The following is a 17,759-nucleotide window of genomic DNA, read 5'->3' as shown; positions in this document are numbered from 1 at the left end:
TTGTTAAAAGATTATTTAAACATAAGAAATATCCTTAAAAACCAATTTATCATTTAAGCTTATAATTCTTCTTTTTTAAGGGCATAATTTTTTTCAAATGTTTAGAGATACAGCTCATTCTATTTTTTTTAAATATTCACTCTTACAGTTGTCTATTAAAATGAAAAGATTTATATATTATGTATATGTGTAATATTTAGACATTTTTAGTAAAAGTATTTCCAAAAGATGTTTAATTAAAACATTTATGCTTTAAAAATAGCTAGATAAAAAGTCTTATAACCACATTCACGTTTTTTTTTTCTGGTTAATTCTTATATATAATCTCGTTCTTTAGCGATGTGCTAAGGTATATATTGTCTTACAATAAAGTAATTCTTGAATTTTAAGTTGAATTACTAATAAATAAGCATTTAGTTATTTAACTTTGATGTTATACATAAATATTTAAAATTGGATACTGTTAAGGTAATATTAAAACTGGTGCAACAGTTTTACATCTAATATTCAATTGTTCAAAAAAGTTTTGTGTTCAATATATGTAAGATCTAATCTTCCTCATAATCTTCATCGTCCGAGATATATTTGCGTTGTTTTCGCTTTCTTGATGGTGTGTTCTTACTCTTATTTTTTAATTTGATTTTCATTTTCACCGAACGATTTGATTCCCCATCTGAATCTTCATCTTCTGTAATATTTTTTTTAATAAATACAAATTGAGATACAAAATAATCTAAAATGTTTAAATTAACACTTAATTGAGTATGAATAGTGAGTCCAACCTTAACCATGCAAGGACCAATACATATTCAATAAAATAAGTGCAAGTGTAGTTTGAGTTCAGTTACACACTTACTGAAGATTTATAAATATAAAGATATGTAATTCGAAAGTTACCTTTATCATTATCATCAGAATCTTCAGAATTCTGTCCGCTCTCGTAGCGCCGTCTAATTTCTATAAAAACATTACGTAGGCGTACTGAATCTTCATAAATTAGAGATGCTTCTTCATTATAAGTTTGAGCATTTGCACATAACGTAAAGAAATCACGTTCCAAATCCGAAATATCAGTATACTGAAAAATATAGACGAATAAGATTACCTGCTAATTATAGAATTTAAAAAATCTGTATTTCAATAGAAGAATTATGGAATAAAAATTTCAATAAAATTCCATGTGGAACAATTCATGATTATCTTACTTTTCCATCTTCAATCCTATTCATAATCTTCTTGATATCTAATGGTTTCTTAATTACATCGTAATAGTCAGGTAGTTCTCGCCGAGAAGGTAGTTTCATAAAAGGCTCTGATAAAACTCTACCATTTCTGAGAAATAAAGGGTTCTATACTTATTATATCATATTAAAAATCTTATGGAATTACACTAAAATATTTTATTAAAAAGAAATGTCGTATTACACAATAAGCTTTATTCATACTTATAATAAAAATATAACGGAGTAAAATTGAAAATAGCAAATGAGATAGAAACTGTTGGTATGAGAATTGAAAGCACAATGATTCTAGTAATAGTAATACTAGTGAACCACCCCGGTTTATCACGCCTGCAATAAATAAATAAAAAAAACTTGAATGATGAGTATAGATAATTTTAGATTCACTTACTCATCAGAATAGTCAATTACTTTCTTCATAATGTTTTTCAATCTCTTTTTGAGTTGATTTAATTCCGTTTTGCTTTTCTTTTTTGAAGAGCACGGCACTTCATCTTCGTCAGAATCATCTTGGCGACTGTAATTAAAACATAAATGAAAAAACCTGTATCACAAAGATATAACAAGCAATATGGTTGTTTTAAGATAAAAGGAATTTACTATTTTTGTTACCTATATTAAGTTTATGCAGTAATATTATATATTTAGGAATAGTATATATATTTTTTATAGGATTCTTTATTGGGATTTATTAATCTACTAGAACATTATAATTGTCTGTACTCCAGCATATTTTTTTTGACACTACTATGGTTTACAATTCTTATTCATAGGTAAGCCTTGTTTTGCGGCTATAGCACACTTTAGTTATTTTATCATTATCTAAAACATCAATAACTGTGTATGATAGATTCATCTGAATTATTTGTATGTCAAATTAATGGTTTATTAATTAAACACTCTTCTAATAATTAATCTATTGTGACGAAAACAATGAACATCTTAATGCTATATAATCTAGGATTTTAGTGAAATAGTTGGAAATGTAACTGCAATATTTAAGAAAATTAGATTGCAATATTAAAGAAATTAGAGATTTTGTAGTAGAGGACTGTGTTGGAAGAGAGTCTGCTATGGCACCAACATATGTTGTTGGAGCTGAGTTGGCCCAGTGGTTAGAACATGTGCATCTTAACCAATCATTGCAGGTTAAAACCCAGGCAAATTCATGTACTTAATTTGTGTTTATAAAGCATCTCGTGCTCGGCGGTGAAGGAATACATCGCGAGGAAACCGGCATGTGTCTAATTTCAATGAAATTCTGTCACATGTGTATCTACTAACTCGCATTGGAGGATCGTGGCTCCAAAAACCTTCTCCTCAAAGGGAACCGAGGCCTTAGCCCAGCAGTGAGACATTAACAGGCTGTTATTTTACTTTTCATGTTGCAAAACACACACACACACTCAGCTTAATATTTACCGTCGCTTTCGTCCTCTCTTTCGTTTCTTGTCAAGCACTTCATCATCATCGTCTTCCTCCTCCTCTTCTTCAAACTCCTCATCGATAGCTTTCAGCCACTCCTTCTCAGTGAGCGAGTCCGTGTAATCAACTTCTTTACGTTGCCGGGACCCACGCCCCAATGTCTCGTCCTCGTCCAAGTAGTTCCATCCTTGGCCCTGATAACATTTTTAACACCATTTTTTAGAATGAGCTAAGTAGTGGAGTTTCTTTTTAAGGTTTATTCTACATTATGTTTGTAATTAGAGTCTAAAGTATGTATTAGAAGTTTATTCTTGTAATTTAGCATTGTGAAGGTTACCTTGTTGCACACAACCTCGTCGTCATTCTTAACGAGCCAGTCGGGCAACTCCGACTCATCGATGAGTCGGGTTCGCGTCTCGACTTTCTTGCGTTCGATGTCGATTTGCTTGAAGATCTCCAGCTCCTCCTCGGAACGAGCTATCATCTCATTGATTAAATCATCATCGGGAACTTCATTTTCTTCCTAGTTTTTATCACAAAAACAATTATGTATATGGTATTATTCAAAAATAAATAAAGTCGTTGAAGCAACATTTTGTTGCATTTATTTTAAATGTAATATTACCTCCTCATCATCTCCATCTTGATGTAAAATGCTTTGCAAGAACTGTTGCCGCTCTGAACCAGTAGATTTCTGGTCAAACATACCAGCTTGAATAACTTTTTCGTCCATATTTAGTTTGTACCTGAATAAAAGTGTTTTTTAGTATAATAGATAAAAAGAAATAAATAAATAGAAACTGCATTGATGTTTTGATAATAACAGTTCAATTTCTTATCAATATTTTCAATTTATTTAATTTACCTGGCTGCAGCTAAAATTCTTTCTTCCACTGAATTTACAGTCATTAAACGCAAAACACGAACTTCATTGCGTTGTCCGATACGATGCGCACGATCTTGAGCTTGAAGATCCTAAAATTAATATGCATATTAAAAATCTTATTTTAAGATAAGAGTAATTATTTTTCAATAATAATGTAATCAAACTATATTTTGCACAAAATAACTGCATTTTTGTTTATTCGGTCGTGGACAATGTATGTGTGTGACAATGGAATTGTTACACATGAATTAAAATATTTAATTTTATCAAATAATATCTGTGAACTAGTTGCTAGCGAAATATCATCAGTACCTGGTGCGGATTCCAGTCGGAATCGAAAATTATGACAGTATCTGCGCTCTGCAGGTTAAGACCAAGACCGCCCGCGCGCGTTGACAACAAAAAGATGAAATAGTCCGAGCCAACGTCGTTGAACTTCTTCAGCAGCTCACCACGGTCCTCAGCCTTCGTCATACCGTCCAGTCTGTATATAATAAATTTACTCTTAATATCGATGTTAATTATTACAAAAAATTACAAAATATTAACTAAATAGTACAAATATTTATTTGCGACGATTTTTATTGAAGATAAAACTACTTATTAAATCATAACAAATATTTTTATACCTCAAGTACTGGAAAGCCCTCCATGAGAGATAGTCTTCAATGATGGTCATACACTGCGTCATTTGACAGAACACTAGTACTCTGTGTCCAGTTCTTTTCAATTTGGGCAAAATGCGATCCAGAAGTTCAAATTTTCCAGATGCTCGATATAGGTCCGGTCTAAGTAGAAAAAAAAAGACAAAGTTTAATTTTTCAGTATATTTTATTACATTACTTTTTCAAAAAGTGTTGAAACAGTATTTGTCTGTTTAGATCTGGTATCAAAAATTTGAATTGTATCACATGGGTTGTATAAATATATTTAAATCAAATGATATTTATATTAGTATAGCACTATTAATATTATGTAAAGATTTTGAATGTAACACATGAGTACAATAAAGAGTTTTTTACCCTGAAACGACTCCTCCACCGGTACCAATGTGGTCACAGAACTTTTCTTCAATGTGTTGGAACATGAAGGGGTGATTGCAGAGCTTGCGAAGCTGCACAATGGTGTTCATAAGCGCCTTTGCTCCGCCTTTGCCTTTATTGCCCTTCTCTGAACCGTCTGTTAGCAGCACACCCTTCGACTGCATGTGTCTAATCAAAAGATTTTGTAATGATAAAATGTGAACTTCGGTTTTAAATGTCACTATAACTTTCTATTTTTTTTTTATACAAAGCAAAAAATATTACTTGTAAAGTACGCGTTGCAAACCACTCATGTCGCACTTAATGATGTATTCCACTTTGTCGGGCAACTGACTCTCCACTTCCTTTTTAAGTCGCCGTAATAAGAATGGACGTAGAACTTTGTGTAGACGACGAATAATAAGGATCGTTTCTTCCTCATTCAGTTCCACCTTTTAACAAAAGTTAGGCTTAATTTTAATAAGCATTATTTATTTAGGCAAATAAATCAGTATGGGATAAATAAGTCAACCAGATGAGTATATAACACATATATAAAGGGATTGAACTATTCGATTTATATATGTGTTTGGCAAGCAAGTTACCTTTTCTCCGGTAGTCGCAAAAGGAGCGTTGAACCACTGCTCGAAGGTGGAGCAGCTCTTGAATATGGAGGGCAGTAAGAAGTTAAGCAATGCCCACAACTCCGGCAGCTTGTTCTGTAGCGGCGTTCCCGTCAGCAGCAGGCGGTGCGGTGCCACGTAGTGCGTGTTGAGCACTTGTGTCAGCTTGCAGTGATGGTTCTTCATGCGGTGACCCTCGTCGATAATCATGTATTTCCATTGCACCTGTCGGTCACAAGTCGTTTGAATTTTTTATCATTTATATAGATTTGACTGAATGCGGTTCGTTTAAGCCAACTGGGCAATTAAATAATGTTAAGCTTTTATTAATGCCGATGATGCCGAAATTGGGCCATCTAGGATAGTTAGAACACCGAAATCATAAACGAAGATTGTGGATACAAATCAAAACACCAGCACCATTGAACTTTCATCTGCAGTATCATGGAATTAGATCCTAACCTTCTCCTCATTAGTAGTGGGAGGCTTTAGCATAGCAGTGGGACATTTGTAGGCTGTTTCTTTTACTTTAGATACACGATTCCGTATATCTCATTTGAGCAATAGCCTACCTTGGCCAGAACGCCCTTATCTTTGATGACGTATTCGTAAGTGGTGAGCAGCACGTTGAATTTGGTGGAGCGCATTTGCGTCTGCACAAGACGACGCGACTGCGGGGAGCCCTTGTATGAGACTACTTGCACAGTGGGTGCCCACTTCTCGAATTCTAGCACCCAATTAGATAGTGTACTGGAATAAAAATCAATAAAAATAACTAGTAAAAAGAGCATAGATGAATAAAATGAAAATAGTTATTATAAACTAGGAGCTTGCTATAAACGGATTTCCAAGATGTACATGTGATGTACACATATATGTATTATATAAGTACTAATATTATTAGAAACTTTTTTTAATGAGTGTATGTAGATCTCTTGAATTGACGCTTAATCAAATGTTAAGTAATTCTAAAAGGTTTTTTTAAGAAGACTTGCACTAATGACTAATATCCACCTCTGTAGTATCCAACCTGAATTGCCAAAATATAATAACATCCAAAAAGCATCACTTATTTGAAAATACGTTTTACCAGTTTAAGCATGTAAGGCAATATATTAATTAAGACAACGATTAAATTATCAAAAAAAAATACACTTAACGTTGTTTTCACGATTTCTAAAACGATGTCGAATCACGATATATTACTAAAATAATAAGTAAAGTAAGTAAAGTTAAAAATTACCTGAGAGGGACAATAATTAGGAATGGCCCATTAACTTTCTTCTTCTCCATTAGATAGGTTACTAGAGCAATTGTCTGGATGGTTTTGCCAAGACCCATCTCGTCAGCCAAAATTCCATTAAGATTGTTGTTAAAAAGAGATACCAGCCACTCTAAGCCCTAAAAAAACAAAGGAATCCAATAACATAAAATATTTTTTTTTTCTTATTGAATGGTTGATACAAATTATTAAAATATTGCTAACCTTAATCTGGTATTCTTTTAGATTTCCATTAACCAAGATGCTGGCTTGTTCGGTGACAGATTCGTGCACGGTATGAGCGATGCTGCACATAACACACATAATACAAATATTATATTATATTTTGGTAAACTGTATTAATATCAAGTAAATTAAAAAAACATTGTCTAATTTTTATAAATATATAATGAGTAGAGTATGAGACTTTGTCAATGGGGTCTATGAAAAGGAGATAAAATTCTGATAAACTCTATAAACATTCAAATATGTACATAATTTTATATTGAACCTGTAATAAGTTTGTTCTTCAGTCTTATACTCATCGTCTTCAACTTTAGCTTTCTTGATCATATCACGAGCTCTCTCTTCGTCTGTCTTTTCTTTGTCACTCTTCTCATGGTGGTGCCTCTCCCTTCTTTCTCTCCTTTCTGTAAGACACTCAATGACATTAGCAATTGAATAAAACAATATGACTTCTAAATATAAATTGTATGTAGTAAAAAAAAACAATATTTATAATAATTGTATGTCTTAAAAAATTTTATTAATAAAACGAAATTACCATCATCTTGACTGTCGTCGCCAGAATCGTCAGAATCAGATAAAACTTCCCACCCAGGATGAGTATCCATCCAGTCCTTAAGTTGAGATAACAGCGGAGCCTCTTCGCCTTTCAGCACCTGTTACAATACGGTATTACAGTATTTATTATGAAACGGAGAAACAACTAAAAAGAAATATAATTTTGATAATTACTTACTTCACCAGTCTTGGGATCCATAACACTAACACGAGAGTCTGATGTTTGTGAGCTGTCGTCCATTGCGTCTATTTCACCCCCTTCAAGAACCTTCTTCTTGCGAGATTTCTTGAAAAGTAAAAATAAAATTATTTATTTATGCGAGCAAATTAAAAGTACTGATAAGTATTAAATTTTGAGCAAGTTTTATTTAAATAGTTCAACCTAATTTTGACAATAAAATATGAACGATCAAATAATACAATATTAGGCTAATGATTATTATGAATGCATTATTATAGCTTTTAATGGTATATTAAATCTATCTCACCCTTTTCCTACGCTCTTCTTCCTGTTGTTAATAATAATGAAATATTAATTAAATGATTATCACATATACATAATTGCATTATTTTAGCTTTCAAATCAAAAATCAAATCTATCTCACCCTTTTTCGACGTTCCTCTTCCTGTTGTTTTTTACGTTGCTCCTGCTTATGTTGTTTGACCATCTCCGTTAGACTGGCAATGTACTCATCAGTCTGTGACAAAAGGAATGCCAGCCGCTTGTCTTTCTTCTGATCAATAAGCTTTCTGTATCCCTCCTCGTCTTCCGCCATCAAGCTAGGAATATTAAAATATTGTTAGTTCAAATTATTTTCTAAAAAAATACTTTTATATAAGTGATTGATTGTAATACATACCGTCGCATACGTTCCTTTTCTATGCGCTCTTGTTCTTTTTTCTGTTCTCGCTCAGCATTAGCGTGGTAGTTCATGATGGCTTTATTCATACGAGACAACTTAGCGACATTGTTGCGATGATACTCTTTGAAGTCCTTAGCTACAAATATTATTAAAGTGTTAAAATAATAATATAAGCTAAGTGTGTATGTTTATTTAGTAGAGACTAAATAGTGTCTTACCATGTTGCAATACAGTTTGCAGGAATTCCTGGTGTTTCTGTCTGCGCTTCCTTTCTGCTTCCAACTTTTGTTGCTTCTCGAGTTTCTCTGTGGCACGTGCTTCACGTAATCCTTGTCTCTTCGTGCGCTTGTAGGCTTTAATATTTACAGCCGTCTCTAAAGTTGTATCACGACGTACTTGTCCAAGAATCTAACAGAAACACATTGATGATTTAATTCATATCATAGTATATAATTTTGTTATATTTGTTACTACATTTTTTTAGATACGAAATATCAATGACGCAACATACATAAAAAAATATATTGCTAAGAAATAGTAAGTACCTCGGCTCGTAGTTGCTTTTGAAAATTAAGAACACGGAGAGCCCGCAGCTCTATTTGTGCCTGCAAGCGGAGGTCGTCTGATATATTCGCCGGCAAGTTGGAGAGGACTTCAATACGATGAGCGATTCGTGCTGCGATTCTATAAAAATAATTACATTTAAGCGATATTTAAATAATATTATTTATTTACAGAAGTGAAGATGTTACCTGTTTTCTCTCTCATTTAAAATTTGTAATGGATCGATCCCGACTGGTTTGGGGATAGAGGTAATACGATTTTGCTTTGCTCCTGGAGTCGGAACACCAGGCTGAAAATATATCGTAAAAATATTAATTTTGTTAGTAATATAAATAACTGTAAAACAAACAAAAAATATGTTGTTGAATAAAATATTTAACCTGCTGAGTTGGTGGTCCCGTGGGAGCTCCGGGGCCGGGCCCGCGGGGCGGCGCGGGGCCTCGCAATGCAGGCGCGCCTCCCATTGGCTGCAATAAAATTATAGTCCATGTATACAATTTTTTATGGCGGATGGTTAAATTGGCCACCAAACTTGGGAACTGAAATGTTATGTCCACTGTTTCTATAGTTACACTGGGTCACTCACCCTTCAAACCGAAAACCAACAATACTTAGTATTGCTGCTTGGCCACCGCCAAACAAATGATGAGTTATACCGACCATATGATGAGAGCCTGGTACCTACCGAGACAGGCTTGAACAAAGCCGTTCACCACGTAAAATGTTAAATTGACAAATATTAATTATGGAAACTATATTTTTTAGCAAACAATTTAAGTTATAAATATTCGTTATAAGAAATCATTCTACCGGATTCACCAAAGGCGGTGTGGGTTGAGTAGGCGGGGCCATTTGTCCCGTCATTGGTAGGGGCGTGGGGGGCGCCCCACCTCCACCGCGAGCGGCATCTCCACCGGCAGCACCCTTGCCTCCTGTGACTCCTGCGCTTTGTCCTCCTGCTTGTGGTTGCCTAAGGGAATATAACCATGTCGAAGCCTAAGTCATGTTTCCTACTTTCATACTCGAGAAATCATAAAATAATAAACTATTCAATCATGTTACAAAAATATGTTGTAAGTCTATTAAACTTCTGTTGTAAGTCTATTAATCTTAGGACTTAACCCTTATCAATCGTAGGCTATTGCCGTAAAAACTCGATTCGTTACCCCTGACTGTAGGGCGAGGGCGGCTGCGCGGGCGGCGTGGGGCACTCGGGCGGCGTGTCGCCGGTGCGTTTGCCCGCCGCCATCAGCGCGATTTGTTGAGCGATGGGCTGATTGCGCGCCAGGTTTCGATAAGCTGCTATTTGAGCTCTGCAAAATAAACAATATGTCAATAATAAGTTTATTGAAACCAATTTCGATTAAGCTTCATCGAAATTACTTTAAGTACATGTGACTCACTTTAACTGGCCCAGTTGTGTATTAGAAAATAGTCCTTTGTTTGGATCTTGTGAATTTGTTCGCGCACGAATAGCTAGAAGCTGCGAGTATCTCGGATCCTCTTGTAGACCTTTCTCTTCCATTGAATCGATAGCTCGTTGCAGAGCATTTAGATTGTCCGGTCCAGACGCAGCGAGGGAGCTCTGCATCGGAGACGAAGAAGGCGCCCCATTTGCCGAGGAAGTAGACGGTGGTGGTACTGAGCCATGGGGAGGGGTTTGTGCGGCAGGGGGTTGTGGTGGTGCTCCAGAAGGCGGTTGGCTAGATGGAGGACCACCGGGAGGAGTCGGAGCGCCACTAGGGGATGGAGCTGCATGAGAGTAACCTCCTTGTGATGACATCATTCCATGATGTGGTGGCATAGGAGGCATTCCTTGCCCATGCACACCGTGGGGTGGAGGACCGCCAAGTGGGAGTGGCACTCCTGGTTGGCCTGGTGGGCCCTGTGGCCCGTTACCAGGTGGTGGACCGCCTGTCAAAGCCATTGGACCCTACAAACAAAAAAAATTCAGTATATAATTTCACTTTTTAGTTTAGTTTAGTTAAATAAATTAACTGAAGAAATCTTTTTCTTTGCATGCATGGTATTTCATAAGGTAATCAATATTTAGGCACGACCATACTGATATTTTAGCACTGACACAAAAAACCATTATTGAAAATGTTACTTATTGTCTATATGTTTTTAAATGGCCCGTTGTTATGTACCCATACTCTTGAAAATTATACACTCTATGAGATAACAGCTTTTAATGCTTATGAAAGAGCTTTCCTATATTACTTACATTTAAAAAAAGAAGCTATAAGTTTTTTGAATGGCGTGTCAAATGAGGCTGCAATACCTATGGATGTGATGGTTAGAGAGGAGACAGCACAAATATTTGAAGACAAAATGCATTCTTTCGACATACAATATAATATTGTTTCAGAAGTTCAAATGTAAGGAATTTGAAATTTAAGTTTATAAACCCAATTTATTATAAACAATAATTACAAAGGATCTTTCAGAGAGTCTTTGCCCACTGAAAACGATACATCTCCGTATGACATATTCAATACATTTTATGATTGGGAAAGTATTTTGAGCTTGATAAATAAATATGGAAAAAAATCTAGTAATTTTAAAAAAACTGTTATTGCAAAAACGTTTGAGAAACGTGATATTTTTATTCTCCATTTATCAAAGGGGAAGAGAAAGCCTATTGTTTTCATAGTAGGAGGGGAAGATGGAAAGGATTGGATGTCTTCAGCTTTGATTTTGAACCTATTTTCTGAATTAATAAATGGTACAAGTAGCCTCAACAGTCTCTTAAGCAAATTTGATGTTTATCTTTTACCTATATTAAATCCAGATGGATTTGTCTTCAGTAAGAAACAGGTTTGTTGTTTTTGTTAAAAACTTAGTTCTCAAAACATAAGAGATATCTAGGGGACATAAGTTTTTGAATTGAAATTTTTAAAGCTAGATGAACTTTTAGGATACAATATGAAATTGAAAGGTGATTCCATAAAAAGGAAAAAATGTCAATAACCAATTTTTTATTAGTAGCAAAGAACAGTTCATCCTATTCATCATCAGTAATAACATTCATCAGTAATAGGTTGATGTAAAATTTAATTACTTAATTTCAAACTATATAAAAGACAACTCATTTTTTTCTAGGATAGGTTATGGTCTAAAAATAGAAGAGATATTTATCCTCAAAAGAAATGCCACTATGGAAAATTTCCTATTGGAGTTAATATTGCTAGAAATTGGTTTTTCGAAAAATCTCCTAAAAGTGAGTACTGTGGCAAGAAGAACAAAAAAAGACTGTTATACATATTATTTTGAAAGATTTAGATTATCATTCTTTTATGTAAACACAATCTTTTGTATTTTTTTTCTATTGTAGTGATAGATGAAGAATGCAACTCTATTTATGTTGGGCACAAAGCTCTTTCAGAAGAAGAAAGCCAGGCTTTATCATATGTTCTTAATAGTCTTGCATTGGATATGATTGCATTTATAAATGTAAAAGGTTTTGGACGATATATAACAGTACCTTATGGACACACTACATCCCTTGCTAATAATCATGATATAATGGTAAGTATGTACTTGCACTCTTTGTTTTAGATTGTTTACTAAACTATTGTTACAAAAATATTTGATTTGTCATAAAAATGGGATAGCAATATCATAAATGTGCTATATTGTATTATATTATATTATTAAGAGATCAAAATTTTAAACCACCAGAAAATTAGTATAATTTTACTTGCTGATCACTTGTATAAGTAATTTGACTGGTCTGTAATACAATTTGCTACATTACACAAATTCATGCGATCCTCGTAAATAAAAAATGCTCATGTTCATACATGAATTGCATGTAATTGTGGTTAACGTAATTAGCATACACAATGGCATCGAATTAAAGAGAGTTGACATAAAATCAATTGGTACCGACTTTGGCTATTCTATTTCTAATAACTAAACTATGAACTGATAAAAAAAATATTTAATTTCAATTTTTTAATCTCTTAAGTGTTCTGCAATTTACTTTGATGTCATAAGCCATTTTGTATATTTTTTAAGCAGATTAAATACTGACTGTGTATAAAATTGTACAGTATACTTGAATTAGATCAACTTGTATTACCTATTACAATGAATCTTTGTTATCACAATAGATAATTATGTAAATTTAGTTCTTTGAAATAACTATTACTTTAACTAATACTATCCAGATGGAAATTCTAAGGTCTACATGTTCCAAGGTTCTTGAAAACCATAATATAACATATTATGTGGGAACAACAGCTAACTATTTTTGTAAGTATTAAATCATAATATATATTATCAACAAATATAAAAAAAATAGCTTGCCATCGTCTTTATACTTAAATATTTTACATGCAACAGATTTTATGGTATTTTCATCAATAAAGAGAGAATAGTTTATCTGTATAATATGAATACTATAGTAGAGAATAGAAAAAAAAAGAAGGATTTTTCTAGTTTTTTTGTCCTTCAGTCTAAATTTTGTGAATAAGGGTTTATTGAACCCATGTGAAGCTGAGAGCTAGTAAAAAATATTATTTAAAGTTCTTATGTTAATTATGGGCAGTTATAGGTAAAATAATTATATATAATTTCAAATATACTTATATATATTTTAAGGATTTCTTTTAAGATTTATTTGTAACCTATTAAGATATAAATTAATTATTTATGCCTGACCTGCTTCCCATTTTTAGACAATTTTTCAGGTAATATGGCAGACTGGGTAAAATTTAAGTTAAACACGCCAATTGTGTACACTGTATACTTAGAAGATGAAAATACAGTACTTCCTCTTCCGAGCCAAATCAATCCACTTAAGGCCCAGTTCTTTACTATTTTAAACGAATCAATGTTCATATCACAGGATATATACGGACCCTTATTTAACAATGAAGTAAACACATTTTCTTTTTACATAAAGCATATATATAATATCTATATGTTTAATAGTGTTCTGAATATTTACTGTATGAAAACATAAAGTTTATGATCATTTTATGCCTAATGCCATATAACTTTTATATGGACAGGCATGATTATAATGTTATTATAAATTATTCATATTTTTAATTTCATAAATGTAATTTATTTACTTACTTGGTTTGGCATGTGTCCAATTTGATGTTGCATATATCCATGAGGAGGCCCTTGTCCTGGCATATTTGAATGCTGAGGATTATTTGGAATATTACTGTGACCATTTGGGCCAGGTGGATGAGAACCAGCAGCACCCATAGGATGTCCAGGTGGTCCAGGCATGTGTGGACCAACCATATGAGGTGGCATTTGATGACCACTAGGTGGCATTCCTGGATGTTGTTGTGGTACACCAGGTGGACCGTTAGTATTAGACGCAATTGTATGAGGTGGACCCGACGGTGGCATGTGATTTTGCATGGGTGGTTGTCCAGAACCCGAAGGATGTGATGGAGGTGGACCATTCACATGTTGTTGGTTGTAAGGACTATGAGGTGATTGTGGCGGTGCCGGACTTTGTGTCGGCGGTCCCATTGGGCTAGGCGCCTGTGGTGGAGGCATAGGGCTACTTTGCGGAGATGGACTTGCCATTTTAAATCCGTATACTGGTCTTACAGCATATCAAAAATATTTAGACACTAACACAGTACACAATCACAATTGCTTCATGGCGGAACGTAGCGCGTATGTCAATACTGTAATTGATATTTATAACACAATTCTACATTGTTTAAATACTTCGTATAATTTAAAAATCAATGCAGTAAATACCACATACTATGTAATACAAAACAATGTTATATCTGGAAGCAAAAACCTATTCACTGATATATTTTAAAAGCCGCAGCTATTAGAAAACGACAAAACGTGAAATATAACGCGAATGCAATATTCAGCAGTGTTGCCAGACGCCACGAATGGTTATCGTATTTATACGATTATAATCGACAATCGTACAATAATTAATGAGTAAATAAAAGTGTTACTGCCTAAGCCAGTTATTTTAAAAAAAGTGTACATTTTTAAAACCTTTGTAGTTTTTGATTTTCACAATTACCCCAGTAAACAATCAGATGCACATAATTAAGAGTGCTCAATCCTTATTATTTCTATGAAGATTTTGACGGTTATATTTATCAATCATAATTGTTGACTTTATTTACTAGGTGTAACTATATTTCCGATCAATATGTGCATGCCGTCTAGTGGCAATTAATATAAACATATTTTTAGTGATAGCTATCAACTAAATATTCATTAAAATATTTTGATATATATTATTTAATCCAAAATCAATTAAACTCGAATATTAAATGGATTATGTAGACCAACATTATATTAAATTATCCTAGAACGTTACTACTGGGAAATCCTTGACTAGTAACATTGAGGTTAATTATATTGTTTGACCGATATCTCGATTTTTGAGACTTATGAATAAGTTCATGAATCACGTACTTCTTAATAATCTTTTGCCAATTGTCTCAACTACCAACTTAAATATTCTCTAAGTTAGCCTTTGTTAATAAGGAACGTATTTAATTTAGTTTTGTGAAATATATAATTTAAAGTATTAATATTTAAAGGCTTGAGTAATTTAAATTAATTTTTCTACTAATTTTAAATAAATTAAAAAAAGCATATTATTAACTGAAAACATTTTTGGTTTGTCAAGTTGATTGACACTTCTAGATTTTGATATTTCCATATTCCAACATTCCGACAATTCTTATTTCTTATTGTTAATTGCTTCTATTAATTAAACAATAAAAAAATATATATATTGTAAATATACTACAAAGTTTTGATAAGTGAAACATAATCAGCAAAGTGGAGTCGATGGATTTTCCAATAATATATTGCACGAGATGTAAAACATTTACTTCCAATCACAAGTAGCACAATTGCCGGCGTGCATTAATATGGATGAAGAAGATGAATACTTTGAAAATACTTGGACTTATATTTCGTTGTGCGGTGAACCGACTCTATATGATGGACTCAGATTCGCCAAAGATTTAATATTAGCGAATGTATGTTTGCGCTTTATCATACAATACATTTCTATGCCTCACAATGTGAGACACAGTTTGTCTCTCGTATTTGGAAGTTTTCTTCTTTATTACAACATTGGCTGGGCTCTTATTTGGATTTACGGCCTCACCATCGGAACTTATGTGCTAATTATTTTTTTGTCCATTTTTACAAAAAAATGTAGAGGATTTTTCGTATCTTTTTGTGTAATATTATTTTTATTATTGTGTGAGATATACTTAATAAATCCAAAAACTTGGCAGCAAATCAGAGGTGTTCAAATGATAGTAGCAATGAAAGTAATTTCTGTAGCTATTGAATTAGACAGAAATTTGTTTAAACAAATGTTGAATCCACTTGAATTTGGTGGGTACATACTTTGTCCTGCTAATTGTATTTTGGGTCCATGGATATCTTTTCACACTTATGATCAATATCTTCATGTAAAATTTTTGACTAAGAGATGGGTGCAGATAATTCTATTCAATCTTTTTATTTCAATGTTTTGTTTAGTTTTATCTAATTGTATAGTGCCTTGGTACATAGATGATAATGTGAGTAAATGGTTGACTGCTTATCGTGATGCTCAAGCATTTAGAATGTCTCATTATTTTGTTTCAAGTATGTCAATTGTTTCAATGATAAGTGCTGGATTTGGATTAACTAATGATTGTCATTCAGATTTACAAGTAACAAAACCATTCTTTATTGAGCTACCAAGGTCACTTGTTCAAGTTGTTATATTTTGGAATATTCCAATGCATCAATGGTTAAAGAATTATGTTTTTAAAACTTGCCAACCATATGGTCAATTTATGTCAATACTTACAACTTATGCGGTATCATCTTTGCTACATGGCTTTAATTTTCAATTTTCTGCAGTATTACTCAGCATTGGGACATTTTCATATGTAGAGTATAACTTTCGTTATAAAGTTGCATTGGCTTTAGAAGTTTGTTGTTTAGCCAACCCATGTGTTAAACAATGTGAACACAAATATAAAAAGAACAGTCTCTTAGCTGTCTTTGTAAACACATTATTTTCTGTTTTAACCATCATACATCTAGCCTACCTTGGAGTTATGTTTGAAGCCTCCTTTTCTGTTCAAGAATCAGGATATTCATTTTACAATACTATAAATAAATGGGAAAACCTTAATTATTTTAGCCATGGCCTTGCAGCATTTATGTATTTAATTTATTTAATGATGTGATATTAATTGTATTTAGAGGAAAATGTTAACTGAAAATCTTAATCTCTTTTGATCTCTATGATGGTATTTATAGGTTAATTATAAAATTTAAGTGAAAATAGATAAAGTTAATAATAAAAGTTGAACAAATATGTTAAACAATGAAATCTTTCATTATTGAAAGTAGATATGCACTATATTACTTTAACTTTGATGAAATTGGTAGTTAAAATAAAATTGAGAATTTATATAAGTTTATAGAGATGACAAACAAAACTTGTATTCTGTCATACTGCTGAGTCAATAAAATTGGAAACCTTACAGGTTTGCAAAGATTTGGTTACTAGGTTTTAACTAAATGCACAATAATTAGGTAGAGACTTTTATCAGTATTTTTAATTCAATTAGTATTTTACAATTGGGGCATAGCAGTTTAAATATTATATTGTTTCTGTAAATTGGGTATATTTAAGCCTTTGAAAGTATTTAATACAAATTCAGTATATAAATCAAGTTATTGCTTGGTGCAGTGGAATTATCATATTTTATTAAATATAATGGTTTCATCAACAATTGTAATGCATCATTAGAAGTAATGTTATGAAATTTATCAAATACTTCCAGTTTATTCATCATACAAGTTGTTTAAAATAGATAACACTTTATTCTCCTCTTCTATTTAGATTTATAATAAATTGCACAATAATGTAGAAACTAGATTGTATGGTTATATCTCAAATAGTTGTTTTTATCTAATATTTCTACCCTTTATAAAATAGTTGATTCCTCTAACTGCCAAATAAAACAATTGATTTCTTATAGTGTATTTATCTTATATCCATATTATCTCATCATTAATTATATTAAAAGTTTTT

General features: G+C 32.7%; 2 protein-coding genes and 1 long non-coding RNA gene across 3 annotated transcripts; 2 read left to right on the top strand and 1 right to left on the bottom strand.

The window, feature by feature from the left end:
- Positions 1-18: 18 nt before the first annotated feature.
- Positions 19-14,540, bottom strand: LOC125074172 (ATP-dependent helicase brm). The gene is made up of 29 exons (XM_047685419.1): positions 13,778-14,540; positions 10,093-10,622; positions 9,856-10,002; positions 9,500-9,659; positions 9,070-9,156; positions 8,878-8,978; positions 8,671-8,809; positions 8,344-8,533; positions 8,123-8,261; positions 7,868-8,042; positions 7,441-7,548; positions 7,243-7,360; positions 6,970-7,108; positions 6,684-6,765; positions 6,441-6,598; positions 5,770-5,947; positions 5,180-5,422; positions 4,860-5,026; positions 4,575-4,763; positions 4,182-4,340; positions 3,865-4,036; positions 3,532-3,641; positions 3,292-3,412; positions 3,004-3,189; positions 2,664-2,860; positions 1,633-1,758; positions 1,206-1,332; positions 898-1,078; positions 19-688 (listed from the first exon to the last, which is right to left on the bottom strand). Exons 1-29 carry the CDS (start codon positions 14,246-14,248, stop codon positions 549-551), a joined length of 5,040 nt encoding a protein of 1,679 aa, XP_047541375.1. The 5' UTR covers positions 14,249-14,540; the 3' UTR covers positions 19-548.
- On the top strand, positions 12,158-13,481 carry LOC125074223. The gene is made up of 3 exons (XR_007120094.1): positions 12,158-12,220; positions 12,865-12,949; positions 13,375-13,481. It is a non-coding gene; the product is annotated as an uncharacterized LOC125074223 (long non-coding RNA).
- An 816-nt stretch (positions 14,541-15,356) lies between the features above and the next one.
- On the top strand, positions 15,357-17,462 carry LOC125074181 (protein-serine O-palmitoleoyltransferase porcupine). The gene has a single exon (XM_047685430.1). The coding sequence runs from the start codon at positions 15,580-15,582 to the stop codon at positions 16,903-16,905; it is 1,326 nt and encodes a 441-aa protein (XP_047541386.1). The 5' UTR covers positions 15,357-15,579; the 3' UTR covers positions 16,906-17,462.
- Positions 17,463-17,759: the final 297 nt, after the last annotated feature.

This window comes from Vanessa atalanta, chromosome 2, assembly GCF_905147765.1.
Source record: "Vanessa atalanta chromosome 2, ilVanAtal1.2, whole genome shotgun sequence".
NCBI classification, from domain to species: domain Eukaryota; kingdom Metazoa; phylum Arthropoda; class Insecta; order Lepidoptera; family Nymphalidae; genus Vanessa; species Vanessa atalanta.
The sequence above is the reverse complement of the archived record's forward strand: the minus strand, read 5'-3'. Positions and strand labels throughout refer to the sequence as shown.